General features: G+C 33.6%; 1 protein-coding gene across 2 annotated transcripts in view; it reads left to right on the top strand.

Moving 5' to 3' along the window:
• Positions 1 to 692: 692 nt before the first annotated feature.
• The window catches only part of LOC106123306 (otopetrin-2), a 36,529-nt gene continuing 20,800 nt past the window's right edge, over positions 693 to 16,421 (top strand). Inside the window, exon 1 of one of the 2 annotated variants that reach the window (XM_013319555.1) lies at positions 693 to 1,041. In XM_013319555.1, the coding sequence (XP_013175009.1) occupies positions 824 to 1,041 (218 nt within the window). In that variant the 5' untranslated portion in view covers positions 693 to 823. Of the gene's footprint in view, positions 1,042 to 15,854; positions 16,162 to 16,421 lie in introns of those variants that run through there. The other variant, XM_013319556.1, reaches the window with a different exon arrangement.

Raw genomic sequence — 16,421 nt, 5'->3', positions numbered from 1 at the left:
TACGTCGTTGTGTGAGTGACTCGCTCGTGTCTATAGTACTACGAAGCGGTACGCGTGTAGCATAGGAATCGCTCCGGATCTCCTAGTGCGTATTATTATGTTTGTTGCGGTACACTGCTGTTGTTCCCTTGGGATCGCAGGCGATTGATATCATGTTTGCGGATGTGGTTTACGCTAATCCAACGGCTAACCCTATTTAAATATAAAGCATTAAAAAATTATAGAAAGTAAGCCGTAATTCATCTTCAGTTCTAACATTATTTGGAAATGTTTTTATAAAAGCTAATCGTAAATCTACTATATATAAAACACGTTGTGACTATAGTAAGTCCGACCTCGAAGGACCAAAATAGTTGTCGGACTACTTTGAATTTTGTTGCCAAGATATTTTACAATTAATTCATGCCTTTCAGAGTAGTATTAACTTTGACTGATGGACTTGACCGTAACAGATATACGAGCATCGTTTAACAAATTGATTCCTTTTATTGTGTACATTTGTCTTTGTATTCGTGAGCTCGATCCGTGGCTTAATGTAACAGGAAACGGTGTTGCTTTAGGAAACGTTACGAATCGTTTTCGGGGGTCATTGTTCTTTTTACGTAGTTATGTTTTTTGCTTTTTAGGTAAACGATTTCTTTAATTATAATATTCATTTAAATTTATGTCCATTTTTATGTTTTTAGATTAAATATTTCTTAGTCGTTTTGTGTTTAACTCAAAATGGGTTAGCATTAAAAATAATGATGAAATAATCAATATAAATATAAAAGTGAGATGCAGTAGCATTTTCTTCTGTGGGTACGTGTAAGTGTCAGAAAAAATGGATGACAGTTCTCCTGACCTGTCGCTGAAGTTGCGACGGGGCTCGAGCGATTCGAGGGAGTCCTTTTACATGGACTTCGCGCAAGGAATCGACTCGGACATTGAAGAGGTGACAACAATCGAGCGGATAATTCCTGAGCATCCTGCCGGGCGGGACGGCGACGCGGACACCCTCGCGACACCTTCCGGACTTGATGACAAAGATCTCGCGCAATAGTAAGTACTGTTCTACCTAATAGAGTACTTGTATTATTTTCACGTAGATTATTATTGTAATTAGCACATAATTCTTTATACTGTTGTACTGGACCCGAAGTATCATATCTAAGGTACATTCCTACACATTGTAAACGTACGACCGCTTTAAAATTTCGGCGGAAGAGCACCGCTAGTACAACATAAACATGACCTCACGTTATTTCCATGACGTCATCCGAGGTAACCTCAAATAGATTTGTGTACGTTGCTATTCCCACCAAACAATATATAACTAAGACTGTCTAAATGCATCCAGAGTGGCACCAGTGTCTGTGTTTACAAATAAGACTAGCATTGTGGATGCAGCTTTGTACTAAACCATACTCTGCTTGCCCTCCCCTTGTAAATTGTTCCTTACATTGGTACGATTCGTTGAATTTCCAATTGTAACCATCATTTTTTTTCCTTTTACAGCACAAGATAGGAAAGAAAGTTTCATATTTAAAACTTTCATATTTTTTAAATCCTAATATGAACTTGAAATAGATATCAGTAATAATAGTTATCACGATTAAATTATTAATAACTTTATAATCTGTATTTAAACGAGGGCTAGGTCGGTGTTCATATACCAATATAATATTTCTTGTGGTTGTAACAATACGAATATTACAATATTTCCGTATAGTTTACATCAATATTATGTCAATTACAGATCATTTGCTTATTAGTTAAACTTAGAAAACAACACATCTTACGCTGCTGTATATGGCAACTAAACTAATTTGGTCCTGTAGGCCTATAAATATATAAAAGAAAGTCGTGTTAGTTACACTATTTATGGCTGAAAATTGGTGAGGACGTAGCTTTGAGCCAGAAGACGGAAATAGGATACTATTTATTCATTTTTTTTCGAATTTGAAGAAGAGCCTCGAAGAGCTGCTTTTTATTTAACTTATCTATATATTAAGTTTTTTTATATATCCACGCGGACGGAGTCGCGGGCGACAGCTAGTGTGTAATAAATGCGAAAATTTAGAAGGATGGAAAGGTGTTTGTCAGACGGTATCTCCAGAAGGATTGCATAGATCTCGCTAACTTGAACACATAGGCTACTAATTAAGACGGACGGTATCGCAGGCCACAGCGAGTTTCTTTCATATTTCTATAAAGCATCTGTTGGCAATTTTATATTCAATTACCGCTATCGGTGCAAATTAAATTTTCCTCCCTAATTATTACATTGGCAGCGAAATTCATTTATTGGTCTAAAATTAAAACTCAGCAGCACGATCGAATACAACGGGAAAATAATTGGCGCTCAGTTAAAATAAGCAATAACCAATAAAATTTCGAAATTGGCGTTTATATTTCTAACAGGGTTTGTATTAATTATTTATAGTATTGACATGTTTTCAGGTAATTTAATCCGACAAAAGTTACATCTTTTGGCTAGTATACTATCTCCTAGGTTGAAGATGTTTTTTTAGACTGGTATTAATTATGTTCTGGAGATACCTTCAAACAAACATCCATTCATCCATCTAAATATTCGCATTTATAATATTATTTTATATATATATATATATATATATACATATATATAGTTACTTTATCCGTAGTAGTGTATTTTTTATGTTTATTAAAGCCTAAACTGTTGACATTACCTAAAAATCTTCAAAATATATGATCATAATTACAAATGGTAATTTACATTATAATAGCTGTCATTTGTTACGTTTTTATTTAAATTATCTTATAAAACATCGTTGAAACGGGTTTATCTGACCGCTTGACATATGGTCTCAGTTATCTGACCCTAGGGTCTGTAGAGAAAGCCCTCTAGATCGGATACGACCTGTCTGACTGGTATCAATGGCACACATTCAAGCACTAACGTTGATCTCATTGTGTTCTATAGTTATATAGGGCGAGATAATTGCACCGGATTTGTTACCGTTTAAAATATTCTAATGCAAAATAAATTTTACTAATATTATAAATGTGAATGTTTAGATGGATGTATGTTTGTTTGAAGGTATCACCAGAACCGCTGCTCGGATCCTGATAAAATTTGGCACGTATATAGAACATAGTCTGGAAAACACTTAGGCTACTAATTATGTTTTTTTTAATCCCGCGCGGACGGAGTCGCGGGCGACAGCTAGTGTAAAATTAAATTGTATATAGCTTTTATATTACAAAATAAAATTCGAATTTTACAGTTATTTACTGAAACTGATTGGTAAACTTTATTATTTGGCGATGACATTTGTAACCTATTTCTTTTTACACAATTCTTATTTATGCTGTGAAGTGTTGACGGAACGTAATTCGATTCCTAAAAATAAATGTTTATTTTACGACACCTTTTATTGATTTTCTTAACGCCAAATTTTTTTTTATTATTATTTCATATATGATTTATGTTCTATGTATCTTTATGGCTGTATTATATACTATCTTTTATATCTAGTGTGTTCCTATTTAGCGCACTTCATTGTTCAGGTGCGGTTTTTAGGATTAGAAAAAGGAAAATTCTCATTCTCATGACCTGGTTTTGTTCCTGCGAAATGCTGCAGATTCTAGGCATCGTATAACAAAAGCGTTTCTTCCCGTCTAATATCAAAAAGCGTTACATCCCAATCTATTATATATATGTATTTTTTAAAACAATTGATAAAATGAGGCTAGATCTTATTTCTTACTAATATTATAAATTCGAATGTTTGCATGGATGAACGGATGTATGTTTATTAGAAGGTACCAAAACGGCTGAATTGATCTCAAAGAAATTTTGACATAGATGTAGAACTTAAGTGTAACATTTTTTTATTCGGCGCAGGCGGAGTCGCGTGTGACAGTTACTAATAAGTTTATCAAATGATGTTTTATTATATTGTGTATTAGAAAAAATGCAGGATCCTTTACGTGTCTTTTATAATTTAAGATATTTAAGACAACTTCAAAAGAATCGGACTGTTTTTAACTTAACTGATTGTTAACCACTAGAAAAAAAATCTCAAAGTGCATTTTGCTAAGTTAGAATTAAGTGATAAAGTATCCAACCTTTTAATAGTCAAACATTTTGTTGCGAACTTTCAAAAACTCTTCACTGTAGCAGCAATACATTTTAAAACCCTAGACAAGAATTATACTTCAAAGCAGAATTCTATATTCTATAAATTGTATATTACATTTGAGCTTCATAATTTCTTGAATGTTATATTTTGTCTTTATCTATCCACATAAATAAAAGTAAGATGCATCTATTAAATTGATGTGAAGCCAAAATGTTAATTTATTTTTTTGAAAAGACCACCATTGAAGGCGTTAGCACTCGGCGTGAATAAGATTTACGATTTTCTTTTATTGATTCTTTTAACGACCCTTCAATTCCAAAGAATGATTTCATCGTTCATCTTCAATATTGCAAGGGTTTTATTACAGTTAGTTATTATTTGTTTTAACTTCAATAGCTTCAGCTGGCTTTATTTTGGTCATTCAAATTAACCCTATTTACCTTTACGTCAGAAAAAGGCAAAGTAATCTTACAAATATTATGAATGCGAATGTTTGGATGGATGGTTGTTAGAAGGTATCTTCAGAACGGCCGCATGGATCTAGCTAAAATTTGGCATAGATTTAGAACATATTCTGGCATAGGCTATTAATTGAGCTTTAGTAATGTCACGGACGGAGTCGTAGGCAACAGCTAGTAATCAATAAAGTTACGAATAGACTATGGCAGAAATTGCAACATTAATGTCTGTGCTATTTAAAATTGTACGGATAATTTTTTGTTCAATATCGACGTCGGTGGCGTTGCCAAATCGGACCGACTTAGGATGCTTCAAGTAAAAAGAGTACTCCTTCCTTAAAAGCCTGCTGCTAAAGTGTCCAGCTTTCCTGGCGTATTCTTTTGGAAAAACAATGGATGGTTTTGTAAGAAAAAACTATGAATATACTAGTAAAAAGTTAATCTTGCAATTAATTGTATGCTATAATTAGTTTATTTCATATTACCTAAATATAATTATATCTTATAACTTATGTAAATCTTCATAAGCTTGTTGGTTTGATCATCTTTAATTTGTCGGTACATACATGCATATATACGAACATATATTAATATTAGGGTGTACGATCCTTTCCAACCTTTACGACCTCCATAAATTACCACACGATGAAATGCAAAAAGAAAATTGTTTCACCATTTTGTGGTAATTTTAATTTTCAACGTAAATTTTCTATTAAACGCCGAGATCACCGCTTGGTTAGATTAATATAAGCCGTGGTGAAAATTATGTTTACGAACTTTTGTTTACCTCTTATGATTGGACTCAGACTTTGAGATTAGTCGGGTTTTTATTTTACTAGAAAACTTTTTACGTTTTTTTTTCAAAACGTCTTTTTATTTTTTTAAGATTAACTGTTTACTTCCTTACAATTATTTGTGTTATAATATAATTGTGGTAAAACTATATTAAGGAAAAATTACGAAGCCAAATATTTTTCAAATTCGTATAACCTTTGGCTTCCACTGAGTAATTATTTAAACGACTCACAATTCTCATTCTATCAGTTTTTCAGAGGTTATTAAAGTAATATGTTTTAATATTTCTATAGTGAAAATCTGCGATTATACTTGGAAATACTTCCTGTTCTGTTTTCTGTTCCTCTGTCGTTTTGTTAATCTAGAATTAGATTTGCACGAACAAGCATTAGTGACGGCAAGTTAACTTGTTGCGGATACCGTCGCAAACTATTTGCGTCTCGTTCGCCTCCATTACCTGACTTACCTGACGACTAATCATTTACTTTCATCATAAATCATAGATGATGAATCGTTTATTACTATTTAAGGTTATAAATACTTGAGTCGGCTGGTAGAAATATCTTAAATTATTCAAACTTTCGTGAGACATTTTACTAAATTGATATAAAAACGGCTAAACACTCACGTATATTCGTCCGGTGGTGGCACCGGACAATTATACATGAGTGTTTAGCAGTTTATCAGAAATATCTTGTACGACTTAAGTTGAATTAAGACTTAGTATACCATGGCAACAATGCGGATTCCCTTTAAATTCTGAAAGGATGCGAAGTATTATCGTTTGTCTTCTCTAAATCAAGGGAATAATATCAATAATCCCTAAACAGTTAAGTTACGTAATAGATAGTAAAAAGCTTTTGATTATTTCTTTTTGGAATTAAAAGATGACTATGATTTAGTTAAGAAGTTCTAGAGAAAAATATATTACCAAGAACTATTTTTACTACTTCAATAACGGTAAAATTAGTGACAGCATAGAACGTGTAATTTTATGTTCCTGTTGCGCGACCTAACGAGTCAACACTCGTATTACAAGCTCCGAGGAAGCTGATCAATCGGTTTATTATTGACTCACCTCTCTAAGCTACTTTCGCATACATTGTTAGTAAAATAAATAAATACAATAAATACTTTTTGCACTGTGACTACTAACGTACTTATACACCCTAAAACTTATGTATTAAGCGACAACTTTTGCAAAAAGTCCCTTAACATGAATGTTTACGACATTCCAATTGAATACGCGCTCTGCTTTCGGATATTACGAAGCGAGTTACGTGATCCCAATATCATGTACGTGTTTGATTTTGCACAATAGAACCGTAATTTTTAGAAATGTGCTCCAAATATAAGTAAACATTTGTTGTATTTGGTGTAAACATCATGTGTATTACAGTAGTGTTATAATATATTTGATGTTGGTAACAGCGTGGTCAGGAGTGGGCGTACAAGCCAACACTTGACGCGACACGCCGCGCTAATTTCACGCCGGTCTGCGTCGACGAGTAGATGAGACCGACCTCTAAATTACAGCGCAAGGAACGGACTAGTGCGTTTGACGAACGGCGAGCACATTGCTTAATTAAAGGGAAAATAAGTCTCGCGGTGGAAAATTTTATACGTTTTAATGTATCAAGTGATCCTGGTTAGTCCGGCTCGAAGGACCACCATATATTTGATTAAATATACGCAGTAAAAGTAGGTTTAAATATTTTTTTTTCTATAGGGTCAGACAAGTTACGGGTATCATTCGTTTTATAGGATGCCGAACAAATTCCCCCGCTGTTTGTCGTTAGTATGTGTAATGTTCAAGAAGTCTTTGTAGCATCTTAAAACTGATCATAAGACAAAAGAAGGCATGTTCGTTTCACAGAGTCGTAATATAGAAAGCTTTATTTAGGTTGGTTTGGTTTCTAATAATGAAGTAGGTTTCGGAAGACATTATAGAAATAAGATTTCGGAAAAAATTGGTAATATTAGTTGCAATTCACCAACAAACACACTTATAAAATTAGCTATGTATACGGCTCACACGTTCTATTGAACATATTTATCATTTTCTGCTCCTATTTCAGAAAATTCATAGTAAAGTGGAGTTAATTTATTACTGCACTTATTCATTGTATTGCTAATATTAGTCATTGTACTAAACCAGAGTCAACTTACTAGAAAATATATTTTATTTCCTAAATTAAATAAAAAACATCATTTATAGATTAAATTACATATAAAGAAAGAAAATATAGATACATTGACCGCATCAAAGATAACCTCAAATGTATTTGTAATAAAAGGAAGTTATTTTACTCACAAGAAATTTTATTATTACAAGTTGTGTCAGTAACAGATGTACGTATGTTGGAAAGGGTAATAGTGATATATCGCATCACATCTGAACCTTCGGGAGGGAGGGATGTTCTTCCTGTTTCGGCGTTTTATTTTACGGCAGCGGCTTGTGAATTTACGAACAAGGTTTTATTGACGGGGATGTAGAACTGAATGCCGTTTTGCTATACTGATCTCTAACTGTACGTGTACTTTTACGCCGTATATATTATTTTTTAAACTAATGCATGGATGATGTTTAATTTTGGTCTGATTCTTAAGGTACGCGTCCATTGGCCGGCGCTGGACACACCGCACGCGCGTCCTGCAACGGATTTTAGTTTGCTTTTTACGATAGACCGCGTCGATAGATGTCATTTATCAACAAGGAATCCCTTGTGGGCCATATGCAATGCGTACGTGGGCTAATGAACGCTTACCTTTATTCGTCATAGGAAGCGTCATAGGATTACACTTATGAATACAATTTTGTTTACACGATATCAAAACAAAGGATATATTTAAATATCAAGTCTTGGAGACTTCCGCTAGTTTTAAAATAATTCAATACAAGTATATAGATAGTAATAAAATATTTAAAAGCTTATAGATTTTGAATAATAAATGTAAGGTAACTCAAACAATGGAACACTTTATAGATTAGTGATTCCTGATGAACTGACATTCAAAAGAATTCATAAAGAGCTCTGTAATGATGGAACATATGACAATTCAATAAAACAAATGTGTACATTATCGGCTGTTATAAAAAACTTTCTTTGTCATTAACACTTCGTTACTCTCATAAGTTAAAACAGTATCAGACGCGGCCGAACATCTTCCCCTAACCCTTGTCTGCTTCGTCCGCTAAGCAATATATTACTTAACGGTCTATCACGCCTCATAAATCAAATATTACAGTGTCAGGTTCCGTAAAGTGGGGAAGTCGTCTATTTATAGCGCATGATTCGGCAGAACAGCGATAAGATCCTTTGTTGCCGACATGCTTTAAGATATTCCGATGATTTGGTGGGTTGGCTGTATTTTTCTATGCCTGTCGCGTGTTACTGGTTGGATTATAAAAAATATAAACTATATTTTGTTTTTATGGCCAAAATAAGTTAGCAAACTTTATGGACTTCCAATCTCTTCGTGGCGTTTAGTTAGGATTCTTTGTTCTTAAGGTGCGCAGTCTTTATTGGTCTTAGTATTTTGCTCGTACTAAATTTCAAGCTTTATAGAATAATAGACATGCAATATAACGACATTGTTAAAATATTTATGGCCTTAATATGGATCTGTATGAATAGCTTTAGTTTTGGTGCTTACCAAATCAGTTCTATAATCTGCATAGAGGCGGTAAATTTGCAAGACGCGTATATAATACTAATGTTTGGATTTTAAAATTCTAAACAGGCGTTTGAATCCATTTGGCGGCTTAGGATAAGGTAGGACGGCACAAAGCCGCGCCTCTCACTCAGTTTTGCTTATTAATATTTACGAGGACTGTCGCCGGGAAGACAGGCAAAGTTTGTTTTATGCTAATACCCGATTCTAGTTCTCGCTTCTAAGGCTAGCTTCACACAAGGGCATAATAGTGAAGCAGAGCAGTAAACTATACATTACTTTCTCTGGCATGTGATATCAAACTATTGCAGTACTATCTTGTTCTACTATTCTGCATCATAGCTCTCGTGGGAAACTAGCATAAGTCTGAGCGCTTGGACTGCGCCGCGTTGCCTTTGTTCACGGAGCTTTATAGCCTAAACTGCACGGAAGTGGTACACTTGAATGTATTAGTGTTGTTTGGAAATTTGTGATGTCATTGTTCAGATTATTTGTGGTTTTATCGAGCAATAGATTTATGTTGTCTTGTCGAGTATTCTTATTGCTGTCATCAATAATGTAATGGCCTCCTTCTATATCTTGGATTTTGATAGCAGTATGAATTCTATCGTGTACTATTACGGTAGGTTAACACTGCTGAAACAATCGAGAAAAATATGTAGTAACCTCTCTCAACCTTTTTCAAAAAAAAGGAAGAACTCGATAATGTATTTGATTATAAAAGTGAGGTTAGATTATAGACAACTAAAAATCGATATGAATGTGATAAATAACTGAACTGATTTGTTTCTATAAAGGTTAGACTATTGTAATCGTAGTGACACTTTGAGAAATAAAGAATTGCTTTAAATGATAAAAAAAAACTGAGTGGGTTTCTTTTTAGTTTATGTGGGACTTACTTGCAGTTATTTGAGTTTTATGTGAGTTTGGGTAGTTTCGTATAAAGCTCCCGAGTAACAGTGAATTCCCGCGTCCTACCGGAAACGTTTGCCTCAAGCCCACCGCCATTGTTTTGATACAAAAATACTTTCACGACTTTCTATTTTCGGGTCACCATAACGGAGACATTTACTGTTTAAAAATAATCAATACTTTATGTATTAAGAAGAATATGAATTAATTTAGATAGTGGATTTACCAATTTGTTAAGAAGCAGATAAATATAATGCAGATCTAATTTTAAAATTATTACGATAAAAGTTTATTAGTAATATGTAAATTACTGGTCATCAAATTAAAGCTACACAGTCGATCTTATGATAATAAAATGTGTATATACAACGAAAGTAATTGTATAATGTTATTATTTTGATTAAAGAAAATATATGAAAATCAACGTAATTCTTTTAGTCAAAAAATCCTCAAAGCTATATAGAGCTTAATATGTGTAAGATGATTAATTTCTTAGAAGTAGTAAATATCAGACCGAAAACCGTGTGTGTTCCATTTCATCGAATCCTATATGCGGGGTTACACCAGTTCTATTTGTAAACAATTCATCTGAAGAAGGAACGGTCTTGAGAAATTAGAGTACTTTGTTCCCTGTATTTTTATCCTTATACGAAAATAATATTTTCTTGACCACCTGTACATAAAAACATAACTTTATATACCGATTTGTTGCCAGTGGAGACGATCGCTTCGACTACTTAAGTTGCGTTACAAATTCATCAGTTCAAATAACTACGTTAAATTATAAAAAGAATAAGGCAATATATACAATAAAATAAAATATAATATACAAGTATAATTGCTATTCCCAACTTTTCAAATCTTCTCCTTTTATGAAGAATTCCAACATTTACATTGCTAAAAGATAGCGCTTAAGAAATTTTCGGAATTAAAAAAATCAAATGTGAACATCCTGTAGCTATGTAAATATTGTCTTCATACCTTATCCTAGTTTTCCACATGGAATTAATCAATTTAGCCTGTTCTTTTATTCGTGAGCTTCCCGTTTATTGTTTCGCGTCACTCGTCTCGGTCAAATAAAGCTTTTTTGTACTCTGAAAGATATATTAGTCTCGAAACGTCTGCCTTTGTTGAATCGTTATGATGTATCATCAAAGGTTCCTCTCAATTATTTAATGTTGACGTGAAGAATTGCTTGACTGTATCGTTATGATTTATTTGAGTTTGAATAGAAATATTGTCTCGTGTGTTTTTTAATGGCAAGTATGAAAACTCAAACTTGCTTTACTTTATTTAGGCCCGCGATTCCGTCTGTGCGGACTTAAAAAAATAATAATTTGTAGTTTATGTGTTCTTCCAAACTATGTTCTACATCTATGCCAAATTCCATCGAGATCCTTTAAGACGGCATACAGACACCTTCGAACAAAAACCCTCCATCTATCCATGCATCTGAGCATTAAAATTTATAATATTAGTAAGATTTTACTCTAATTTAACGAATTAATTAGGCTTTTCACTTTACAGTTTAATCTCATAAATTCACAATGGTTTATATTTCAGGGTTACGTTTACTTAACCCTAAGGTTAAGTACGGTCCTACGAATATTAATTCATACATAATTCCTACGTATCATGTCGAAATAAATTCTTATGATGAATTAAATATTATGGCTTTACCAAAAGATTAAAAAAAAAACTTTAATACGAGTTATCAAAAAATTATATAATATTAAGAAAAAATTGTTTCATATCTTATCCAATGAAAGGAAAAGGCGTGAGAAATAATTATTTAATTAGTCGATATCAAAGTTCTTTTAATTTTACTATCATATAAATTAGTACGCTACATTGTTTTTCTAATTGAATATTTTAATTAGATTGAATTTCAAACGCGGCGCTTTGACTTGTCGCTTTTCGGTCATACGGGCTGTTTGATAAAATCTCACAACGCCAATTGCCTTTCGTGTTTGATTAATTAACCACAGATGTTCAACTAACGCTGATCACGTGAGAAAATAGGGTAGAGAGCTTTGCGCGAGGGAGATAAAGATATATTGGGTGACTATTTTCGGATGTTTCCTTAAGCGTTAAAAATAACACATTATAAACTTCCTCGGCCCTTGAGGTATATTTATTATTCGTCGTGTTCATAACTTTAAACAATCAGTAAGTTTTTTGGTTACGCTCTTAGTTTAAGCAACTTGACTGGAACACTTATGTAGTGTAAACTTTGCTATCCCATTTGGTTTTCGTAAACATTCTTTTGAAACACTAGCTGTCGCCCGCGACTCCGTCCGCGCGGAGTTAAAAATACACTTCATTAGTAGCCTATGTGTTCTTCCAGAGTACATACGTTCTACATCTATGTCAAATTTCAGCAAAATCCATTAAGCCATTTTGGAATTACTTTATACTAACATCCATCCATCCATCTAACATTCGCATTTATAACATTAGTAGGATTAGTAGGATGAAAAAGTTGGTTCACTTTGCTTTGCCTTTTCTTCTAAGTATAATAGTTAAGCTGTAGCTTTGACATTTAAAAGATACTCATAGTCCTTTTTTGGATATTTAAGCTTACACTAAGGGTCTCCTTTATCGACAAAACACGACTCTACTACGTATAACAATGTAAGATGGAACGATCTATTATAACAAAACAAACTACTTATATTATTCATGCAAATGGGAGACGGAAACAAAACAGACAACCATAAAGTTATACATTTTTATATTTCGTAGAAAGAGCATGAAAATATTTTTCATTTAGAATTCGCATTTTCACGACTAATAAAATAACTTGGCGATATCCGCCGGAGACTAATTGAATTTTGTGTCGGCGTTTTATCGACGTTAATACGTTATTGCTTTTCGATTCTTATGAAGTTAGGAATTCGTTTAAGTAAAAATGGTCCTTCACATTATTTCTAATGAACTTTGTTTTTAATTAAGCGACATTCTTTTGTTACGACACGACGTTATTCATGCTTATCCGGGAATCAGTTATTAGGTAAAATATTTTATGTACATTCAGCTAAATTTATTCCATAAAACAACGGAAAAAATTACCACGGCTTTAAAGATCATTTATCCTTTGGGTGCCAGCTTCTTAATACACTTTCCTTGTCTTCTCAGGACCAAATTGTACTCTAGTATCGTAGAAACCTAAATCTTCCTAAATTGCAGTGATATTTTAATTTACTAGTATATCAACTTTTTAAAATCGATTAGGGAACAGACCTACATTTATAATTAAACTTTACATCAAGATTTGGCAAGAGTTGTACTCTTTAATAAATTTCTAACATCTTTTATGAATTTCTTTTAATATAATTAGCCGTTGCTTGTAACGGATAGCTTAGTGAAGGGCGCTCGTAAGTACGCAGACCTTCGCTGTAGTGCTATTGTGTGAGATCTGGAGATGTCTCTGCTCTCCGTCGCCTCTCCAGCGTCACGTGTCGTTAGCGCCCGGCCGCCGAGTGCTTTACATGTCACAAGGAAAGGCCTCGTTATCTGCGTATTCAATGTTATTCTTTTCAAATTCTGTTTAACATATACAACTATAAACCTTGCCAGTGGTGGTAGTCTTTTCCACGTGGAAGTAAGTCTTTTTGGATAAGTGGATGAATTGGAGTAATCTATTCTCATTTTCACAATTACGTGGAATGAAGCCGAAGGTGCGGAGTTCATATAGAAGACAGGCCAATAATTTTAGTCCCCTTTCTCTTTCCATTCTTTTATTATGAGGAAAAGATGGGATTGGAATGAATATTTAAAGGAGGAGGTGGCCTATAGGAAGGGGAAATATTCTGTGTCTGTGCGTCTCGTCTCCATCGATTAAAGTTAGGCAACGCATCTGCAATTGCAATTGTCTTCAGATGCCGTTTACTCGTTTGACATTAGATATAGGCAAGGCATTCATCTTTATGCTTTTTCAATCTTTTTACAAAAGCTTTATAAAACATAACTCAGAAAAATATCAAATATCTCCTTAAACAAATAATATTACAACGTTTTCACATCAACACAATTTGGATTGATTCGAAGAAAGGAACTGTAACACAACAGACAAACTTGGTAATCGTCGAATATTAGTCAAATAGCTTTAACTCCATAATGTATCCGTTTATTACTGCCGTGGTTAAATGATACGTTTGCTATGAAACTAACTTGCTATATGAAATTAACCTTTATGCTTTTGAATATTTGGTTTATTTTAGCTTATTTCTGTTGTGTTTATTGTGAGACTGTTCGACTCGGACCTCGGGTCGTTTGGTCAGCAACTTTTAGTGATAAATAGATGTTAAATATTGTTATTGCTTGTGGGTAAATGTATAATAATAATCGGTTATGAGTTGTGTACTTATTCAATAAACTAAAAGCTCGATATTTTTACGTAAAACGACTTCTTAAGTCGTAATATTTCTCAGTTTGTACAATTGATTCATTGCAAATCAGGGCTGCCATACACGGAGAACATCAAGCAGTCACCAGCGGCAACTTAGAATCAGTCCGTGTATGTCGACACTTAGAAGAAATTTAGAAGGATATTGTGCATTGTTTAGTTTAACGATGTCTTGATACAATGATTGTCGTAGACCCCGGTGCAAATCAGTACGGCCACGTGACCGTACTGCCCCCGCTTAGCTCTGCCTCCTGCCCCGGGTCCGGTCATAAATTTAAATTGACATTAATGGCCCCCTGCATAGGTGCGCGCATTTACCGGCACTAGGGAGACGAACAAACATATCTATATGTATGATGTACATAATGGTAATATAAATAGAGGCAATCATGAATATGTTTGTAACTAATCATTGTAAAACAACCATGTATTGTAGCGGTTAGAATGTCGGTAGGGTTGGGTATTAGGTTCAAGAATATATAGAGATTAATAAAGTGATGTTTCAAATTTGATGTATATATTTTATAGTGGAAAATAGTTTCTTAATTAGCCTGTCTCTTACTTTGTTACATTCTTTGATTTAATATTTATGATATGCAAGTTTAGTAAAAATATTATAGATCAGCCAACTTACTATGTGACTGTTTTTAATGAAATGATATAATGAATACACTCCTTTAAGTTTATGAAATATCTTGGCAATTTATTTTTCTGCATGTGTATAGTCCACTTTACTCTCTCGTATCTGTGCAGCTGAGATTACAGCGCAGAAAAGCTACGTAGATGGATTAACTTACACGCTACAGCGCGGACTAGAAAATGTTAATTAAAACAGTTGCAAGCTTTTATATGACTTCAACTCCAGAGTAATTATTGCTTAGCTTTATTTCTATGTAGACTGGATATAATTTGTATTACATACTAAAAACTGATGTATTTTTTTTATTTCATTGGTGCTAGGAAGAAAACCCGACACTGTGCCGGGTTACCGGCGCACTACTTACCACACTAGACTTATTAAAATATCGACGTTTATGTCCCCTCACTAGTCATTCTTACACTTGATTTGGTAACGAAAGTGCGCTATTCGCGCTACTAAATCTAAAATTAGGTAAAATACTTTGGCCTTAATAGAAAATAATTAATATTAAATGGTCATTATGATCGTATAATTTAATTATTAAATAGGTTGTTATCAAATAATTCGTCAAAATTTTACGATTCAAATTAATATAGTTTTTATTATTGTATACATACTTTAATAGTATGGTAACATTTAGTTTATCTGTGTCTGTGAAATTGACAATTTCCTTCGCTGGCAATTTCCATCTGAGCCCCTCTGCCCGGGCGCAGGACTGTTCTTTTTGCGGATGCGTTTCGAGCGATTATATTTATTGAACGTCCCCCGCATGTATATAAGCTTTGTAGCTGTATTGAAAAGCATATGAATTTTTCCCATGTGATTCGAGCCATACAACTGTTGTATGAAGCTTCTTTCGGTGCTATTATTCTATCAATTTCGCTTCGAGAGGCAACGTCCTGTCCCGCCCCCGTGCTTGCAATAATAGAGTGGTACGAAATTGCAGCAATATATATCATTGAATTAGAGCGAGCAAAGCCGAGCTGGGACTGAAGCTAATTCAGTGTCGTCGGCGCGTTCGCTTCGCTGCCCGTTTTATTTGTCTTTCTAAATAGTTATTATCAAATTATGACTAAATTTTATAATATAAATGAGTGAAATAAATGTTGCAAAAATGAAGATAACCGAGTCTTTTGTGAATGGAAATGAAGCAGCTCCGGAAGAAAGGTAGAAGTAATTTTTAATTATTTGGGTTCGAATGGTAATTTCGTAAACTTTTAATTATAACAAACTTTCTTTTAATGTCTTTTTTCTTGGTAATTTTTTAAATAGAGGTTTTTCCTAAGCCTTTTATTGATGTAGTAGATAAAAACGTTTGACTTTAATTCAAAGACGTGCGTATTTTGCTTGACATTGGACACATGTCGACAATATTTATGTAGAAGTTCGTCAGTAATAATATTAAATGAAAATGTATTTTCTTATTT

This window comes from Papilio xuthus, unplaced genomic scaffold, assembly GCF_000836235.2.
Source record: "Papilio xuthus unplaced genomic scaffold, Pxut_1.1 DF826115.1, whole genome shotgun sequence".
In the NCBI taxonomy this organism is placed as follows: Eukaryota; Metazoa; Arthropoda; class Insecta; order Lepidoptera; family Papilionidae; genus Papilio; species Papilio xuthus.
Note: the sequence above shows the minus strand (reverse complement) of the source record. Positions and strands in the feature narration are given on the sequence as shown.